At 39.5% G+C, this 18,618-nt stretch overlaps 1 protein-coding gene across 5 annotated transcripts in view; it reads left to right on the top strand.

The window, feature by feature from the left end:
* The window catches only part of eml1 (EMAP like 1), a 53,765-nt gene extending 35,147 nt beyond the window's left edge, over positions 1-18,618 (top strand). Inside the window, exons 6-25 of one of the 5 annotated variants that reach the window (XM_061695542.1) lie at positions 732-860; positions 988-1,016; positions 2,698-2,724; positions 5,950-6,079; positions 7,144-7,293; positions 8,220-8,289; positions 8,375-8,482; positions 8,582-8,677; positions 10,330-10,464; positions 11,419-11,518; positions 11,806-11,957; positions 12,885-13,010; positions 13,101-13,232; positions 13,392-13,459; positions 13,556-13,644; positions 13,884-13,981; positions 14,094-14,181; positions 15,506-15,601; positions 15,682-15,812; positions 16,435-18,618. In XM_061695542.1, coding sequence (XP_061551526.1) covers positions 732-860; positions 988-1,016; positions 2,698-2,724; positions 5,950-6,079; positions 7,144-7,293; positions 8,220-8,289; positions 8,375-8,482; positions 8,582-8,677; positions 10,330-10,464; positions 11,419-11,518; positions 11,806-11,957; positions 12,885-13,010; positions 13,101-13,232; positions 13,392-13,459; positions 13,556-13,644; positions 13,884-13,981; positions 14,094-14,181; positions 15,506-15,601; positions 15,682-15,812; positions 16,435-16,560 — 2,080 coding nt within the window. In that variant the 3' untranslated portion in view covers positions 16,561-18,618. The remainder of the gene's footprint in view (positions 1-731; positions 861-987; positions 1,017-2,697; positions 2,725-5,949; positions 6,080-7,143; positions 7,294-8,219; positions 8,290-8,374; positions 8,483-8,581; positions 8,678-10,329; positions 10,465-11,418; positions 11,519-11,805; positions 11,958-12,884; positions 13,011-13,100; positions 13,233-13,391; positions 13,460-13,555; positions 13,645-13,883; positions 13,982-14,093; positions 14,182-15,505; positions 15,602-15,681; positions 15,813-16,434) is intronic. The other 4 variants (XM_061695540.1, XM_061695538.1, XM_061695541.1 and 1 more) reach the window with 4 other exon arrangements.

Raw genomic sequence — 18,618 nt, 5'->3', positions numbered from 1 at the left:
AACTGTGACAGGACAACTGAAGTGATACCTTATCACACCATCGCTTACTTCACTTTACTCTGGACTGTGTATTAAAAAAGTAAGAGTTATTTTTTTGAAGTGTATTATGTATTAGCTTGAGAAATGCCACAGTTATGCAACTATTGGCGGCGCAATCAAAGTAACCAACTGCATTAATATGTTTTTGACAGTTTCACTGTATAGGTCTATGTGTACTTAGACCTGCATGGATTAATCTTTGAGATAAGCCTATGTTACCGGCAGTATCAACAAGGTAGCCTCCAGGGCCTGGTAAAGTGGTATCGGTGTCATAGTATCCGAGCGTTTTTATGAGTATAAGTACTCTGTATCTGTGTATCCCGAGCGTTTATCCTTATTAGGGTCACAGATGAACTGGAGCCAATTCTATCTGACTTTGGGTGAGAGGCAGGGTACACACAGGACTGGTCGTCAGCCAACCGCAGGGCAGTATAATAAATAAGTATAATAAAATAGTAAGAAGACCTCTCAGATATTTTAGGGGTTCTGGAAATTGCTTGAAAATATGACTGAGTATTTTTATGGCTCTCCTTTAATGTAATGTAAATAACATAAATGTAAATTTGGTCAAGCCATAATATCATCTCAAAGCTAGAAAATTGAGCTTGAAAGTGCTTGAATTTGATACAGTGTATAATCACTGAATAAAATCTAACCCCTCTTCTCACTGTCCATCTGTCGTCGACCTCCAGCACGGTGAGGAGAGCCAACTCCAATGAGCACGTGGGGTCTCTCACGCGGAAAGATTCGGGTGACTCCAAAGGCAACCGAACTCGTGCTGGGTCCACAGGCAGCAATTCCAGTGGCAAAAGAAGTGACAGGTAACAAATGTCTTTGACAAATGAGCGAGCGCTCTTTACTGTGACCTTCATCCAAATCAACAAGATGTCTATGCTGAAGGTGTGCAGGGACCGACGCTGATTGACAGTTTGCTCGTTTACTTTGCAGCAAGCAGAGGGACCCAGTGTTCAACGCAGGTAAGAGCTGTATTTTTGTGACTCTGTTTATAGCACCGTGACATAATCTGATAATGGCTATTATACACATTCTGTCATGTAGATTAAATGATCCTTTTGCAATGCACATTTCTTGTTACTTTTTAGTAATTTCTTCTTGCATCATCATTCATGTTTCCATTTTCATCATTCATGTTGTCTTTTTGATGCACTTTTTTCAACATTGTTTAGTTAAACATTATTATAGAAACATTTGCCGAGGTTTTTCATTGAAAATACTTGCTGTAGTTGTACATTGCTATTCTGAAGGGGAAAAAAAGCACATGATGAGCATCTTGTTTATTGTTTTGGCCTTTAAACAGCAGCAGAAAACACAGGACAAACTACAAAAATGGAACTGAATATCAAATAAGAAGTGTATTGATCACACCTTCCAACTCCAGCATGCTATTGATCTTTGTGTAAATTGAACTGCAGCACCTAACAAAGCACGTCGACCAAGGTTGGCCAAACCTTTGTCCCCGAGGGTCTCGTTTGCTTTTTAAAGGGGACAGATGGGCCTGTCATTTGTAGATGATAAGGTTAAAAGTTTAAAAGTGTACGTAAAATAGTTTTTTTCATTATAAAAAATCAAGTGTTACTATTTATATTTATTCATTAACATTTGTAGTAATTTTTTTATTTTTATTTTTCCATTGTTTTAAATGTTTAAAGTACAGAAATAAACACATTATTTACGCTGCAAAATCTTACGTAGTGAATTTATCTTATTTCTAGTGAAAACATCTTACTCTACTTAAGACAGTTTTCACTTTTTTCAAAATCTAATTTTTTCACTTATTTTTGGGGCACTATTTCTTGTTTTAAATGAAAACAATCTGCCAATGGAAATAGTATGACTTGACTTTTATATTGTATCTTAAAACAAGTCTTTGTCTTGCTGAAAATTTTGAAAGGAAAAACTGTCTTAAAATAAATACAGTAAGATGCAAGATATATTTTAATTCACCAATTTTAGGAAAAAACAGATAAATGCATGCAACAAGTATTATAGGACTCTCAAGAATTTTGCGATGTTGGGCTTTGGGGTGACACTTTAGAATTAAAGGTGAACTTTTGCCCTTCATGTCCTTGTTAGACAACGGCACCTTTTACAAGAGTTACTATAGTACTGCACAGTTGGACATGTGCATTAAAAAGTTTAGAGAAGATCAAATTAAGCTCACCTATAAAGGTTTGCACATTTTAGGTTCATCCTGAAATATTACCCATTATAATAATAACTTTTTAGTGTTATGCGTTCATTTGTAACAGTTCGTCTTAAAAATTAAGGCAATCAAGTGAAGCTCATTGTGGCACAGTTTGTTTATGAAGTATTACAGTGTTATATATGCCTATAGCCAAAACAGAGGCGCTGGTATCAGAAACAGGACTAAATAGTATATCAATCCTAAATTCATAATTATATGCAAAACATTTAACTGGCTTCAGTGTACTCCGGCACCACTGTTTATTCAAATTATGATAAACGGGCCACATGTGGATAGATTGACTGAGTGGGACGCCATCACCACAGCATACAAGTTGTGTTGGTAAACACAAGAGTCAGAACATGCGCTTACATGTTGTGACAGACCAGGAAGTGAGGAAGCCATGACATCCCTCACCTGGTACTTGTGTCTCTCTCTGTGACCTTTACAAGGGATGCGACGTGTGACACACTGCAAAGGTATGCTCCTCCCCCTAACGGACCCCCAGATACCCCTCACCTTCCCTCACTTCCCCCTGGGACTTCACAGCTCTCTGGACTCTGCTGATCACTTCATTCACGCATAATGGCATACTTAGTCTAAAAATTCTCTGTGATCAGAGAGCTGTCAAGACAGGAGCGGGACTGGTTTACTAAACTGTGACTGTGTTAGCTTTATTGTTTTGAGAGCATATTAACAAATGCACAAGCAGACACTCTATCTAACCTGCACTCACTGTGTCCCACCGTGACCAGACTCACTCGAAGGCCTCACTTCTGTTCCACTTCAGACGATGCTGCAGTGTTTGTCTGCCTCGTGTTCACTCTGTCGCCATAGTAACCACACAGATTTCACACACAGACACACGCAAACACGCTCAGGCACTCTTGCCTGAGGTTTGTGATCACGCCACAGCTCAGAGCTTTTAGATCGGCCACTGCTCCAGTTACCGCACAATAAATATTTGCATTGCAAACAAGCTGCTTTTTGTTTGCTTATGCTTTTATGATTTGTATTTTTATTTATTTATAAAAAAAAATTGTCTGAAGTCAACCTTCAGTTAAGGATTCAGTTACCAAATATGCCAAATACATTTAAAAGATATATGTATTAATTACTACATGTTACTGCATTGTTTGAGGAACATACAGTAATTTAATTTAAAGCTTGTAACAACTCTCAGAATGATGAAAGCTGTCTGTGTTTATAAAATGGTTTGTTCCACCCAAACCAAGGGTTCCCAACCTGGGCTCAAGGGTTTCCAAACAGGGCCACTAAAGCAATGCAAACCAAATGTATTTATATAGCGCATTTCATCCACAAGGTAACTCAATGTGCTTTATATGATCAAAAGCATTTTCAAAATAAAGAAAAAATAAAAAGCAGCTTAAAAACAAATAAAATTAAGCACAATGTACAGTGCAGGAAAGATCATTTAAAGGTGGAAATGTTCTGAAAAGGCATGAGAAAAAAGAAGTATTTAACCTGCACCTAAAGCTCGTACTCTTTTTCAAATTAATTATTGAAGTTTAAAGCTGATGCACTCAAAACAGTAACATATATCTTAATGGGGCAGCACAACGTACGAGTAGTTAGCACATCTGCTGCAGTCGAGAGGGTCTGGGTTTGAAACTTGGCTCAGGCCTTGCTATGTGGAGTTTGCATGGTCTCCGGGTATTTTGGCTTCGAACCAAATTCCAAAGACATGCATATTATGTTAACCGAAGACTCTAAATTGTCCATAGGTGTGAATGTGAGTGCGACTGATTGTTTGTCTGTATTTGGCTTGCGATTGTCTGGCGACCAGTCCAGGGTGGGCCCCGCCTCTCCCCCAAAGTTAAATGGTATTGGCTCCGGCTCACCTGTGACCCTAATGAGGATAATCGCTAGGGATGCAGAGATACCGAGTGTTCGTACTAGTAAAAATGCTCCGATACTACGACACCAATATCACTTTACCAGGCCCCGGAGGCATAGTCGGCTGGTATTGGCTCCAGCTCACCCGTCATCCTAATGATCTGTGTGTGTGTGTGTGTGTGGGTGTGTGGGTGTGTGGGTGTGTGGGTGTGTGTGTGTGTGGGTGGGTGGGTGGGTGGGTGGGTGTGTGAATACATATATGAGTTTCACATTTCTGAAACAAATGTTTCTATGATATTCAAATCTATTGAGATGCATCTCTATTTGAATGGCTACTTTTTGGTTCACCGTGCAAACTAGTGATCAACTCTCGAAAGATTTGTTTGTGAGACTGCAAAGTGTATGGACAACATGGTCGGGGGGGAAGTTCATAAAATAGCAAAACCTGTCCCTTTAATGATGTGTTGTCCAACTCAGTTACTGGGAGTTAGTCAGGAGACGCAGGGGTTAACTCCCTTCTCCCGTTGCACAGCTGAGCCTGAGACCCTTAGCGAGGCCTCAAACCTCAGGTTGGAAACCATAAAGTTTACCCAGTGGAATTTACAATGATTTATTCAAAATGTTACTTTGTTACAAGCCCCCCCACTCCCCGATTGTCGAATGGCGGTAATCAAAAATGTCTTTTATAGTAGAAGTCCACACCCTCTGCTTTCTTTTTGTGTTTTCATGTTGCTTTGATTAGCCCCACGATGACAGGAGCTGTCTAATGTATTTTACTGACCTCCTCCAAACCCTTCCCTGGCACCCTCTTGGCCCCTGTTCCACCCACCCCCTCACCATGACCCCCACGGCCCATCCACACTAGTCACAGTCCAGATTTACCTCAGCCGCTCCGCCGCACCGACGGGGACCAGTGGCAGCGTGACAGCTTCGGCCGTAATGGCGCGTTCGGCTGCGAGCCCCTGCCAATTCCCAAACAGCGTCAAGGCCAGCCAGGCCAGAAAGAGAGCTGCTGCCAGGGTGCCACCAGTCAGAAAGACTCCAAGTGTTAGTTTCCAGTTGCGCAGGGCTGGGAATCAGTCGACACACTATGGCCTCAACACACCAAGTTACAGCAGCCCCGTAAAATCCACCAGCCAGTACTTCCAGATTTGTTATTAACCACAGGCCCCTTGAGTAACCAGAGCACAGCCCCAATTTTGGTTACATTATTCTACTCAAGTATAGTAGTACAATATTGATTTATACCAATTACACTACCGATTAACTGCAGTACTTACATTGCACATCCTCTTAAATCAAAGAAAGTTGGCTTCTATTCAATCTTCCAGCAAACATAAAAATATCATTATGATCATTAATGTTTCAATTGGTTTGTTTTGGTATTTATTGCATGAATAACTTTTCAGTTTTAGCATCAATCTTTCCATAACATTTCACTCTGCTTTTGTCTGCATTTTTATGTTGGTTAACCTCTGCTGTTAGCCAAATACAGTATCTCCACATTATAACATTGTTTTCTTTTTAAATGTTTTTCCTGTCTTGTTCCAAGAATGTGTTTGATAAAGTCGATTTAAACGTTAATAAACTTGATTTAAAAGCTAATAAAGTTGATTTAAAATCTCATTTGTTTGTGTTTTGGAGCTTATGTCATTCATCCCCTTACATTAATAAATGTAATAGTAGACAAATAAATCACAATCTTTTCCACATCATCAACCCTGTTCATACATCACCGCAACAAAACCATTCACTCACACAAAAACCATCAATCATTAACAAAATGACATAATCTTACCAGTCTGTATCGCATTCATCAAACTGATCCTCTTTGTTTCTTTTTCCAGAGGAAGGGTATGTGAAAATGTATTTGAAGGGCCGTCCAATCACCATGTTCATGCCCAAAGACCAAGTGGATGGGTACTGTCTGGAAGCCAGAGCCGACCTTCCGGCCAACAAGCTCAAACTGGACTGGGTGTATCCTTCCCCCCCCCACACCGCCTTTTTCCCGCAACATGAAGGAGAATTATGAGGTTGCACTGAAAGTTGGAATCTAGAAGCACGGAGCTGGTCAACTGAAGCATAACTTCCTTCTTGTGCTGCTTTTTTTAGGTCATTTTTGATTCGATAAAGTGGTGTGGAATAATCCCTGAGGCGGAAAACAGATGAAGAGCTGTGAAGGCAATTTCTTCAATGTGTTACAAAAAATATATATATTCTACTACATGTCCTCAAATGATGCACTCTGCTCTGATAGACCAACTCAATTAATCATCCACTTAAAGCAATAAAATGCCTCACTTTAAATAAATGGCTCAAGAAAGCAATGGGTGGTGACACTAAGTAGCTGTCATTACTTTGCTCTAACATTTGAGACCACTGTGTATCAAGCTAGACGTCTTTACCAAAATCACATGCTACCTGCAGAGTGGACAGGGCATCTGTAAAGCTGCAATCTATGGTAGACTTTTAAGAGAAACTGCTACTCATTGTAAAAGCTGCTAAACATTTCAACATTGACCTGAAAATAATTAGGGATTGAGGGGGAAAAAAATGTCCGTTTACAAGATCATACATAATTTTTAGTACTATATTATTTTATTTTTTGTTTTTTGTTGAAAAAATACTTCAGGGAAAACATGAAATAATATTGAATAATATAAGAATAAACCTTATAAATTTCTACTGTTTTGTCATACTCTATCTAATATAATATGATTTAATTTGAGGAGTCCCCAGTGTAGTAGTGGCTAGCAAGTTTGCCTCACAGTCAGGAGATCAGGGTTCAAATCTACATTGAAGCATCTGTGAGTGGAGTTTGTTTGTTCTTTCCGTCCTTGCGTGGGTTTTTTTCTGGGTACTGTGCTTTTTTGCCACATCCCACAATCACGCTTCATAGGTTAGTCAAACACTATAAATTGTCCTTAGGTTTAAATGTGAGTGTTGATGGTTGTTTATCTCTATGTTCCCTACGCTTGACAGTTATTACCTGTGGAATATTATTGCTCCTGTTTTATTTTCGTGACCTTAAGCATGACCAGCTATGGCTACCGTGGTCGAGACTGCCGCTCAAATCTTTACTTGTTGCCCACTGGAGAAACCGTGTACTTCATTGCCTCCGTGGTTGTCCTGTTCAACGTGGACGAGCAGCTGCAGAGACACTACACTGGACACACGGATGACATTAAATGGTACACACGATACAGCTCTGATTAAACTACTGCTGAAATGGGAAATTTTCTAATTTCACTCAGTTGGTTAGAAAATTATCTATTGTATTTACTACAAAAAAAGATGTATTTGTTCATCTGCCTTTGCCGGTGATGTATAGTGACAGGCAGAACATATTTATCTTCTTCCACTAGATGGCAGAAGGTACAAATACCCTGTGTTATCCAGCTGTTGTCATTTATACAACAATAATAGCTTTGTGTTCAACTAAACAGGCCCAGATTTCACACCGAGTTAGTAAATTTGTTCCTGAATTGAGATAAAATCGTTATTTACTTTATGTGACAGATCTTTCTAATGTGAAATGTCTGCCTTCGCTCAAATCTTGGGAGACACTAGCTTAAACATACTGACATTTTGGGTACTTGACCTGGCAACTGTTGTTTCTGGGATATTGATAGATAAGAGATGGTAATTATGTCCCCAGTTAACCTTCTGTTCCCTTTTTACTGGTTCTTAGTGATAACAATGTCTCAGAAAGTATTCTAAATCAACATTGCACCCACAGAAAGCAGCGTGACATCTTTCGATTATCCCTGTTCACTGCTGCAGAATAACTGAATCAAACTGTGTTTGGCCTCATTCAGATCTCTTGTGTTGTGTGATGAACGGCGTCATGATTTTGATATTACATTTCAGGGTTAATCAGAGTTCCGATAAATCCTCCACAGTTTGGATGCGTTTGAAGTTTCTCCAAACCACCAGCAATAGTCAAAGAGCGATTAATGTATCATCAGCTTCATTTTGCCCACCTAACTGCATATAGAAATAAAATGTAGCCATCGCTCTTTCATATTCTGCTGGCATCTTTATTCAAACGCTTGTGTTGATGAATTGATGCTGAAAAGCTTTTTCACAGTTTTCATGTCCGTTTTCACATCTTCAGCTTGGCAGTCCACCCTGATAAAATCACCATAGCAACCGGGCAGGTGGCCGGCACCTCTTTAGAGGGTAAAGTAAGTCACATTTAGTCTAGTGCTCTTCTCTTATCACAAGGAGAAATTGTTTACACCTTTCTGTGTGTGTGTTTTTGTCTTGCAGTTGGCTCCACATATTCGCGTGTGGGACTCAGTCAGCCTCAACACCCTCCATGTTCTGGGAGCCGCTTACTTTGAGCGAGCCCTTGTCTGCTTGGCTTTCTCCAAGTCGGTGAGGAAAGCTCGCAAGGACATTCGTCATCTAAAAGGCAACATTTGACATTTTTATCAAAAATGACACGACTTTGACTGTTTGTTTTTGGTATGTTAGAATGGAGGAAACACACTGTGTGTTGTTGACGACTCTAATGACCACGTGTTGTCTGTTTGGGACTGGCAGCGAGAAGACAGACTGGCTGAGGTTAAGGTGGGTATTGTGTGTGTGTGCGCGTGTGCGTGAATCTTTCTGTGGCCAAATATGGCCTGCTGGCAGCGTGTGGCTCGTTCCGTTCTAAAATCCATCCCACCATGCATTTACATTATAAGGACTCCTGTTATATTCGTTGCATTAATCACAGTTTTCCCTAAAATTGGTTAATCAAAATGTTTTTTCATTTTGATTATTTTATGCAATTAGTAATTGCTTAGTGCACTTATTGTAGATGATAAAAATATTGCAATGAACACTTTTAGGTATACTATAGATTTAACATTTACATATACATTTGAACTTTAAAAATTTTTTTTTTTTTTACCTCATTTACAAAAGAGCTGGTGCATCTGTTGGTTTTAAAAATAAAATGTATAAGCACAAAGGTTTACCCACCCATAGCAGATGACTGGATATACTGTATAATGAAATTGAAACATGTCTTTAAACTTAATGTACATAGCACATATCCTCATTGATATGCATTGCTTCACAAGATGTACCTAAAAAATCTGTTCAGTTGTACTGCTGGTCCTGACAGGCTTGTTTTGCTGACATGATAATGGACAATATGGTTGCAAACGAATTAATGCTTTTGTCTTTTTTTACTTATGATTTTGATTATTATAGCTTACAAATAAAGAAATCCCACAATTCACCATTTCTTTAGTGCTCTGTTCCACTCGGACAGAAATTGGGATTTGGGCTTGTGGGTACTCTGCACCATCAGCCTGGGATCTGTTGCAGAAGGACTTAAATATCAAGGAACTGGTGTCCTGAAATGTTTTTAAATCTATAATGAAAGACACTGTTAAATAAAGGTTCAAGTAAATTAAAATAAAATAATAAATGAAGTAGAATATCCATCCATCCATTCTCTGCACCGCTTGTCCTATTCAGGGTCGTGGGGTGCTGGAGCCTCTCTTCAGTTTACTTCGGGCGAAAACTCGTCGCCAGTCAGTCGCAGCGCGCATATAGGACAGACAACCATTCAGACTCACATTCACACCGTCACTGCGTGGGAACTGAACCCATGCTGCCTGCACCGAAGTCAGCCGAATGTACACCATCAGCAATGAATTAAAATATATAAATTTTTAATATAGAAAGTAGGTAGAAATTGGCCTTCTGGATAGTAGTTTCCCATGTGCTTAATTAATCTGTGTTGTAAGTTTTGCCCTTTAAATTAATTATTGACACTTTTTTTTTCCATGGTATTCTAATTTATTGAAATGCACCTGTATATGATGACATTATCTGGGTTCTCAGAAGATGTTGTACATGGCTGCTGTAACAAGTAAAGACCATAAGGGACTTACGTGTTTTGCATCTCTTAGCAGGCCTAACATTTCGATCTGCCTGTCAACTCATATCCACTTGACTCCTCTCTTTACAGATCAAGACTATCTAAATAGGATATAATAGATTATGTGCATGAAAATAACTCGTTTCACATTCCTTTAACATTTTACGTTATCTGCCTACGAAATATGTCGTATGACACATTTTCAGCTACAATGCTGGATTCCTGACTCTTAAATCTCAATGTACAGGGTAATTGTTAAGGTCCAAGGTTCATACAGGCCTTGCTGTGGCTATCGGGTTAGGTGTGCCACTTAACCACGCAATCTCACGTCTTTGGTTTTCAGACGTCCAACGACACAGTGTTTGCTGCAGATTTTCACCCGACTGACAGCAACATCATGGTGACCTGTGGCAAGTCACATCTCCATTTTTGGAACCTGGAAAAAGGCATGCTGGTCAAGAAGCAAGGACTTTTTGAGGTAAAACCTCACACATCCATTTTCTATTCTTCGATTATTCTATTCTGTTCTTCTAGTCTAGCCAAACATGCACTTGGGGAAAACCCATGCAAGCACTGGGAAAACATGCAAACTCCACACAGAAAGGCCAGAGCTGAGATTCAAACCCCAAACCTTAGAACTGTGTTGAAGAGATGCTCAGCACTAGGTTCATCATGATGTTTGTAAATTGCCTCTACAGTATTACTGTAATTTCTCGTGTATAATGCGCATTTCTTTCCCCTAAAAATTGTCAAAAGTCAATAGTGCACATTATACATAGGTCTAGGGGCAAATGGGAAAAAAACGTTCAGATTTTATAAATGTATGCCGGTAGAAGCAAAATCATGCATTGTAAAAATGCATTATAGATAGGTAGAAGTTTTTTCCAGAATTTTGAGGTCAACTTTGGTGGTGCGTATTATACATGGGTGCGCATTATACACGACAAATTACGGTAAATATTTAAATTTTGAATATACAACAAACTAAGATCCCAAAACAGTTTATCAGTCAAATTAATTTTACAATATTACTCTTTAAAATGGCTTGCAATTTTTTTTTTTGTTAAAATGCACTCAACATGCACCTGTACATACACATGTGGCAAAGACTCCATAAATTCTTCCTATAACAACCCAGGCTAAACGTATCTCCAGCACAGAATTCAAAGCTTGTCTCTCATTCGAGATGTATCACTTCAGTATAGTGCAGCAACAATGTACTACTTTCCTATTAAACAGAGCTTCGGTGCCATCTTGTTGCATCTTAGAGCATTTCAGAGTGAAAGCACGAAAAAAGGGAATAGGTGACTTTTTCAGCTAATAGCTGAGGATAGGTTCCACAGAAAAAAAACATGAACAGTGGACAATCATAACTATGCCGTAGTTTAGTATAATTTAAATCAGGACATGCTTATTTGTTTGTGTTTTACAGAAACAAGAGAAGCCCAAGTTCGTTTTATGTGTGACCTTTGCAGAAAATGGAGATACCATCACTGGAGACTCAAGTGGGAACATCTTGGTGTGGGGAAAAGGTATATAACACTTTTAGATTTATGTGGTTGTGTGAAGGCTTCCAGGAAATCCAGTTGGTCAATATATTTATCATTCTAAACATTTTATTAGCTGAAAAGTTGCCTATTTGTAAAAGAATGGGGTCATCCTAGGGACGTTACAAAGAAGAGACCTTCCCACATAATCTCTCACTGATCCACTCTATTGAACTGTCTGACTGTTGGCCATTTACTAACCCGCCTCCAGCAGGCCGACTTTCTCTGGGCTAAAAGCCTCTCGTCCATCTTACCCTGTCTCTGTCACGCAGGCACTAATCGCATCAGCCACGTCATCCACGGAGCTCACGAGGGCAGCATCTTTGCCCTGTGCATGCTGAGGAACGGCACTCTGGTGTCTGGAGGCAAAGACTGCCGCCTCATCTCTTGGGACAGCGGCTACCAGCAAATCCAAGCAGTGGAGGTGAGAAGTGGACCTCCGCTAAACAGTAATGAATGTAAACACAGTCATATCGTATATGTGTCTATAAATGTACGTGGAAATAGACAGTCGAGAAAAATGCACACCAATAAATTGACGCCCCCCCTAATTGTTTTTATAATTACATTTATCAATCATAGAATAATTTAAGCCATAAATACACCACAAACTATAATTCCAAAACAGTTTGATATTGTTTCAAATTCATCTGACAACATTACCCTTAAAAAGACATGGCTTATAAATGTTTTAATTTTGGAAAAAAAATGCACCTTACGTGCGGGTGTCATGTACATGAACATACGGTGAAACTTTCAGTAACTTCCACTAACAACCCAGGCTAAACTTAGTTATTCTAATCCATACAAAACTTGTCTCTCACTTGAGAAGCATCATTTCAGGATTCCTACCCTACTTTCCTATTTAGACAGGCCATTACACAAACAACACAAATAGTTGGATTTTTCAATGAAAATCTTGGAATAGGTTACACAGAAAAATTAATAGGTGAGTTCCAAATAGTGAACTGCAAATATGCATGGGATTACTTAACTTGATTATTCTGCTTCTATACATAAATGTAAAAAGTTTTGCTGTTGAGCATCTCATTTTTGGACTAAGAGCTATCTGAATACTGTGATAATAAATGTGTGTGTGTGTGTGTGTGTGTGTGTGTGTGTGTGCGTGCGTGCGTGCGTGTGTGCGTGCGTGCGTGCGTGTGAAGAACTATGCTGCTTACTTTGCAAGAAGCAGCACTCCTGCCAGCAGCAGGTTTCGCACTTCATAAATAAAACAGATGATGTCTTGCTACTGAGCAAGATAGTCCTTTGCAGTAAAAAACGAATGAGACTGATGACAATCCAAATAAACAGAGCGTGTACATGGTTTGTTTTAACGCCTTGGTCGCAGGTGCCTGATTTGTTTGGTCCCATCCGGACTGTAGCAGAAGGCAGAGGGGACACCGTTCTAATCGGAACCACAAAAAACTTTGTTTTGCAAGGCAGCTTAGACGGAGAGTTTGTTCCCATTACTCAGGTTAGTCACTTTTCCACTCTTAACATTTCTGCCTAAGAGAAGGCACTGCAAAATGTCAAATCTCTGTTCTTTCATTTGTTCTGGTTTTAGGGTCATACTGATGAGTTGTGGGGTCTGGCTGTGCATCCCTGTAAGCCCCACTTTCTCACCTGTGGCTATGACAGGCATGTCTGTCTGTGGGATTCCAGTTCACATCAGCTCATCTGGAGTAAAAATATGGACGTAAGTCAAGTCAACACTGCCCCTTAGAGGCCATAAATAGAATTATATCTAATAGATCTAAATTTAATGTCTCGTTTGTGCTGTTTCAGTTTTTATTTTGACATTTGTCTGCACTTTATAATTTTTTCGCTGATGTTAAACTTTAAACAATACTTACAGGATACTGCCCAGTCAGCAGCCTTCCACCCGTCTGGAGCTGTTGTTGCGATAGGAAGCCAGATTGGAAGGTAGGTAGGGAAAACCCTCCTTGACAGAGACACTGTGTTAAATATTTGATGGTACACAGATAAATCTGTTTTTCTTTTGTGTGGTTGGCCCTGCAGGTGGCTGGTACTGGACACTGACTCAAAGGATTTAGTCACAGTGCACACAGATGGGAATGAACAGCTTTCTGTTATGAGCTTTGGCCCAGGTTTGCACTTTTTACATCGCTGTTATGCCAAAATATTTGCAATTTGTAATAGTGTATGTTGTTAACAGGAATCTGTTTTCATTAGTTTATTACAATTTATACCAAAAATAATGCACTGTATTACTGTCATTTTTGCTTATTTTTTGGTGTAATTCCCTGCTAAATTTATACTACAGCATTTTGTTGACAGCAATGTTGGTTACATTTTCACCTTGTTTACCTTTTGAAAACTGTTTTAGATGGCAACTTCCTGGCCATCGGCTCTCATGACAGCTACATCTACGTCTACGCCGTGGCAGAAAATGGCAGGAAGTACAGCAGAGTCGGGAAGTGCTCAGTGAGTGCCTGCTGTTTTGTCATCCCTCCATGTTATTACGTTGTATTCAAATTCGAAGTCAGATATAGCGTAGGAATTGTATTTTTATTTTTTAATTGAAATCTTTTTCCAGGGTCACTCCAGTTTCATCACCCACCTGGACTGGTCAGTGGACTCCCAGTATCTGGTGTCTAACTCAGGAGACTACGAGATACTGTACTGTAAGTGCTGCATCATGCAAGTGTCTACATGTTGACCAAAAACATGCAATTTTACTCCGTCTAACACACGGGTTATCAAACCTTTTTGGGTCGAGGGACCCATTACAGCAGAGAAAGTTTTCCAATTACCTCCTAAATATTCAGGACCTGTTGAAAGGAAAGGAACTTAACCAAATCAAACTTATATAAATGTTATATTTATCCTTCATCACTAGCTAGAAATGTTGCGCACATATTTATGTGAAGACAGGTCACAGTAATATCAGAGCTTTGATTTGGCCCAAAGCTAAAGTAAGGAGGTGCAATTGGTTCATTATGTTTTCTTTTATTGGTGTCACCATATGTAGGTATGCACTTTTTTAAATGATACGATAAAATAATTTATTGCAAATTGTTTTGTGGACCCCTGTGGTCCGGGGACTTGCGGGCACTGGTCTAAGGGACCATGCACATGCATTTACATTTAAAGAAGGAGAACGAGACACACTAAAACTACAGCCACTGCTTGATTTTTATAAGGAGGATTGGTGTTAGTGTTGATTGTTCTGTGCACTTGTGATTATTATTCTGTAGATCAGTGATTCTCAAATGGTGGGTCGGGACCCAAAAGTGGGTCGCGGACCTGTTTTGAGTGTGCAATGAACAGCTAGTAAAAAAAAAATATTGATCATACTTCTGAATGTTTTTTTGTTCCTTCCAGTAAAGTACAGAGCCATACCAAGATCCCACATGGAACATATTAGATAAGTGACAGGAAATAATTACGCACTTGTTTACTTCATAAACAAGTGCGTAATTATTATATATATAATTATCATGACTGCAACAATAAGAAAATACGGGTCCCAGGGTGACAACAGTTTAGAATCACTGCTGTAGATTATATGGCCACAAGTATTGTGACACACCTTCTTTTCACTTCATTAAAAATATTGCTGGTTGAACTTTCCTATATGTTCCCCCCAAATCTTAATTCTCCATCTTACTAAGACATATCGGACCAATCTACAGTATGATTCCAACTTTATGGAAACACATTTGCACAGACACCCAGAGCATAAAGCATGGTCCAGTATGCTTTGCAGAGTTTGGTGTGGAAGAACTTGACTGGTAGAAGCTGTTCTACAGCAGCTGCAAGGGGAAAATAACTCCATCTTTTCAATTCTTCTTCCTGAAGATGCCATTGCCAAAAAACTGTCCCAGTACTTCTCCATGTGGTGCACCAAGAAGTACCTGCAGACAAAAAGACTGCATAACGGTGTGTGTGAGTGTGTGTGTGTGTGTGTGTGTGTGTGTGTGTGTGTGTGTGTGTGTGTGTTTGCAGGGATCCCCTCTGTGTGCAAACAGGTGGTCAGCATGGAGACCATTAGAGATATTGAATGGGCCACTCACTCCTGCACTCTTGGCTTTCAGGTTTTCGGTGGGTTTCTTTTTCTCTAGCTCTCTTCTTCCCTTATTGTTGGGGAGTAAGTTAGTGTTAATATATTACCTTTCCGTCAGGCATGTGGTCTGATGGCTCAGACGGCACCGACATCAATGCTGGCAGCAGGTCCAATGATAAGAGCCTGCTTGCTACCGGGGATGACTTTGGGAAGGTCCACCTCTTCTCCTTCCCCTGTTCTCAGTTCAGGGTAATGTTCTGCACTTTGATATGTTAACGGTTCAGTGGTGCGATATAATGAAATACTGCTACTTAGTTACTGTACATGAAGACCCTGTAAAATGAATTCAAATATTTGTTTCTAAATACATTATAGGTTTGAAGATAATTGCTGAAAATTTGCGCAAAGTTTGAGAGCTATGTAGTACTGCATTGTGGCGATATAGCGTTCAACTGTTTTTCACCATTTTTGTTTTAGTGATGTATTTGACATAGGAAAGATGCTAGACAAAGTAGGATACATTTTTACAGGTCGTAGTAGTGGTATTTGATTGACAGATTTTACAGTAGAACATGGCTTGGTTTCAGCGCATTCAGCGGACACGCCCACAGAGTCTGAGAGCAGAGAGAATGAATGGCTTGATTTTTCACGATTTTGAAGCCTTATTTTATATACTTCACTTTACAGGGAATTTATTTCAGGTACCTACACTTCCGTTATGTTCTACCGTTACCTTGTCCAAATAGACTTGATACTTTTTTTCTTGAGCGTAAAAAAAGGTGTAAATAGGGACAAATAAAGCGAACTTATTTGATAGCTTGATTGAAAGGTGGCTAATTTTAAAACATCTTGGCTATGTTGATCATTTCAGGCTCCCAGCCATGTTTACGGTGGCCACAGCAGCCACGTGACCAACGTGACCTTCCTGTATAACGACAGCTGCCTGGTGTCGACCGGAGGGAAGGACATGAGTGTGATGCAATGGAGGATAGTCTGAGCGGCAAGACTTGGAAACATGAACTTTGCTCTGCAACTGGTCACTCCAAGCAGAAGCAAAACCCAACTGCACTACGACGAAACCAAGTGAAATGCTTAAAAATGTGGATCTGAACTGAGGTGAATTAACAAAGGGTTTTCTTTGCGGGTCTGCTTTCAGGTCCCTGATCAAATGAACTGGTGAGGTGTGATGTGTTGCTTAGTGTTTTTCCCTTTTTTTCTTCTTCATTCAATCACACTACATGTAAAATCCCTCCAACATACTGTAGCGCAGTGTTTCCCAACCTTAACTGAGCCATGGCACATATTTTATATTCGAAAAAATCTCACAGCACACTACCAAACAAAAATGTCACAAATAGTGTCCGCACAGGACAATATATTGTATCTTCTGCCATCTAGAGGAAGAGCGTTAAATTGTTCTGACTGTCACTATACATTGTTGGCATGGATAGAGGAACAAGCATACATTATTTGTAGTAAATAATGTTGTACCAATTAAGTGAAATTGGATAAATTTCCACAGCACACTTGATGACCTCAACCGGCACACTTTTTGGAAAACACTGCTGTAGTCTACTCACATGAGATGCAGAATCCAAATTAAAAAAGAACCAAAGGCTCTTTATGACACAATTTGTGCAATTTTGCACTCTCCTGTCACAGCTTAAGGACTGAACTTTTTTATTTTTGACTGACATTACACTAATCAAGTGAAAGGCGAAAGAGTATTGGAAGGAAAACTTTGCATGGAAAGTTTTTTTTTTATTCGTTTATTTTCTATTGTATTAAACCACTCAGGAAACCCCCTGGCAAAGTACAACCCTTCTCATAACAACAACAGATACATTACACACATCCCCTTAACAGCTAAATTCCTTTTAACTATCAGGGGGCACTTTCAATCGTCAAAGGGCCATCGATCAAACAAATGTTATTTTATGAGCTTTTGTGGGTTAAATGTCTGTGGGCTTTTTATAGCAGTTCTTCTGAGGCTATATTTATTTTGAGAATTGCATGGCGGCCTCATTCAAATGCTCTTGCGGGGCCGTAGGTTCCCCACCCCCTAGCGTAAACACATCTTGCTAAGTTGCACTTGATTTATATGTATGAATTTACAAACTGTGTATTTTAGATATTTAACTTAGAAGACATTAACACCTCAAATACAAACATTAACTGGTGAGTTGTTTGTGCTTCCAAATGTCCAAAAAGACACCTTATAAAAAAAAAAATAAAAAAAAAATGTCTTTATATAAAAGGAAAAAAGAGGCTTGTCTAATTTGAGGTGAAAATGGGTGAATTGAGGCTGTGTGTCTTTTTGGGTGTAAATGCCACCTGCAAGGGGAATCCATAACAAGCTTTTTGTTGGGTTCTTCAATGAACGGTATCTTTCTATTGCTGACTGCAGCCATTGAGTGGAAGGATGAGACCGTATCACTGTAACTGCCTGATGTGCTCCTCCATGGTGTGCACTTGGTCAAGGCAACAAATCTTTAATTAAACTTAGTTGTTGTTGTTTTTTTTTTTTTTTGTAATTCTATAATGGATGAAAAGACTCATTCAGTCTATTAAGAGAGGGACAGCATATTGAGGCTTAATTGAGCTTTCCGGGAACCAGTAATGTTTTCTTTCCACCCTGTGATCTGTGAACCATCTACTGTGCTGTACAGGTACATTTCACACTCAAAACATTGCTTTGATTTGGAGTCAAAAGGATATCGGTTTGATAAGGCGCATGCTGTAAACTGGAATTTGTCTTCCCATGATGCACCTGGACCCGCAATTACCACGAAACATTTAACATTTGTCTGCCAGATAAAACCAAATAAAACTCCTAGGATTTTGTGTCCAAACTGAACGCCTTTGACTCGTTTGTTTAAAACATCACTCAATGTCTGTAATTGTTTGCGTATACAGTGAACCTTTGCTAATGGCGCGGGAGTGGGACCGAGCCTCGCCACAAATAGCGAAACAAAAACTTGAGTAGTTAATACCCGCAATCTATACTGTATTGTAATTGCCGATAGATGCCACAAACGAGCAACAAATGACTAGT

Source organism: Phycodurus eques, chromosome 14 (assembly GCF_024500275.1).
Source record: "Phycodurus eques isolate BA_2022a chromosome 14, UOR_Pequ_1.1, whole genome shotgun sequence".
Lineage (NCBI taxonomy): Eukaryota > Metazoa > Chordata > Actinopteri > Syngnathiformes > Syngnathidae > Phycodurus > Phycodurus eques.
Note: the sequence above shows the minus strand (reverse complement) of the source record. Positions and strands in the feature narration are given on the sequence as shown.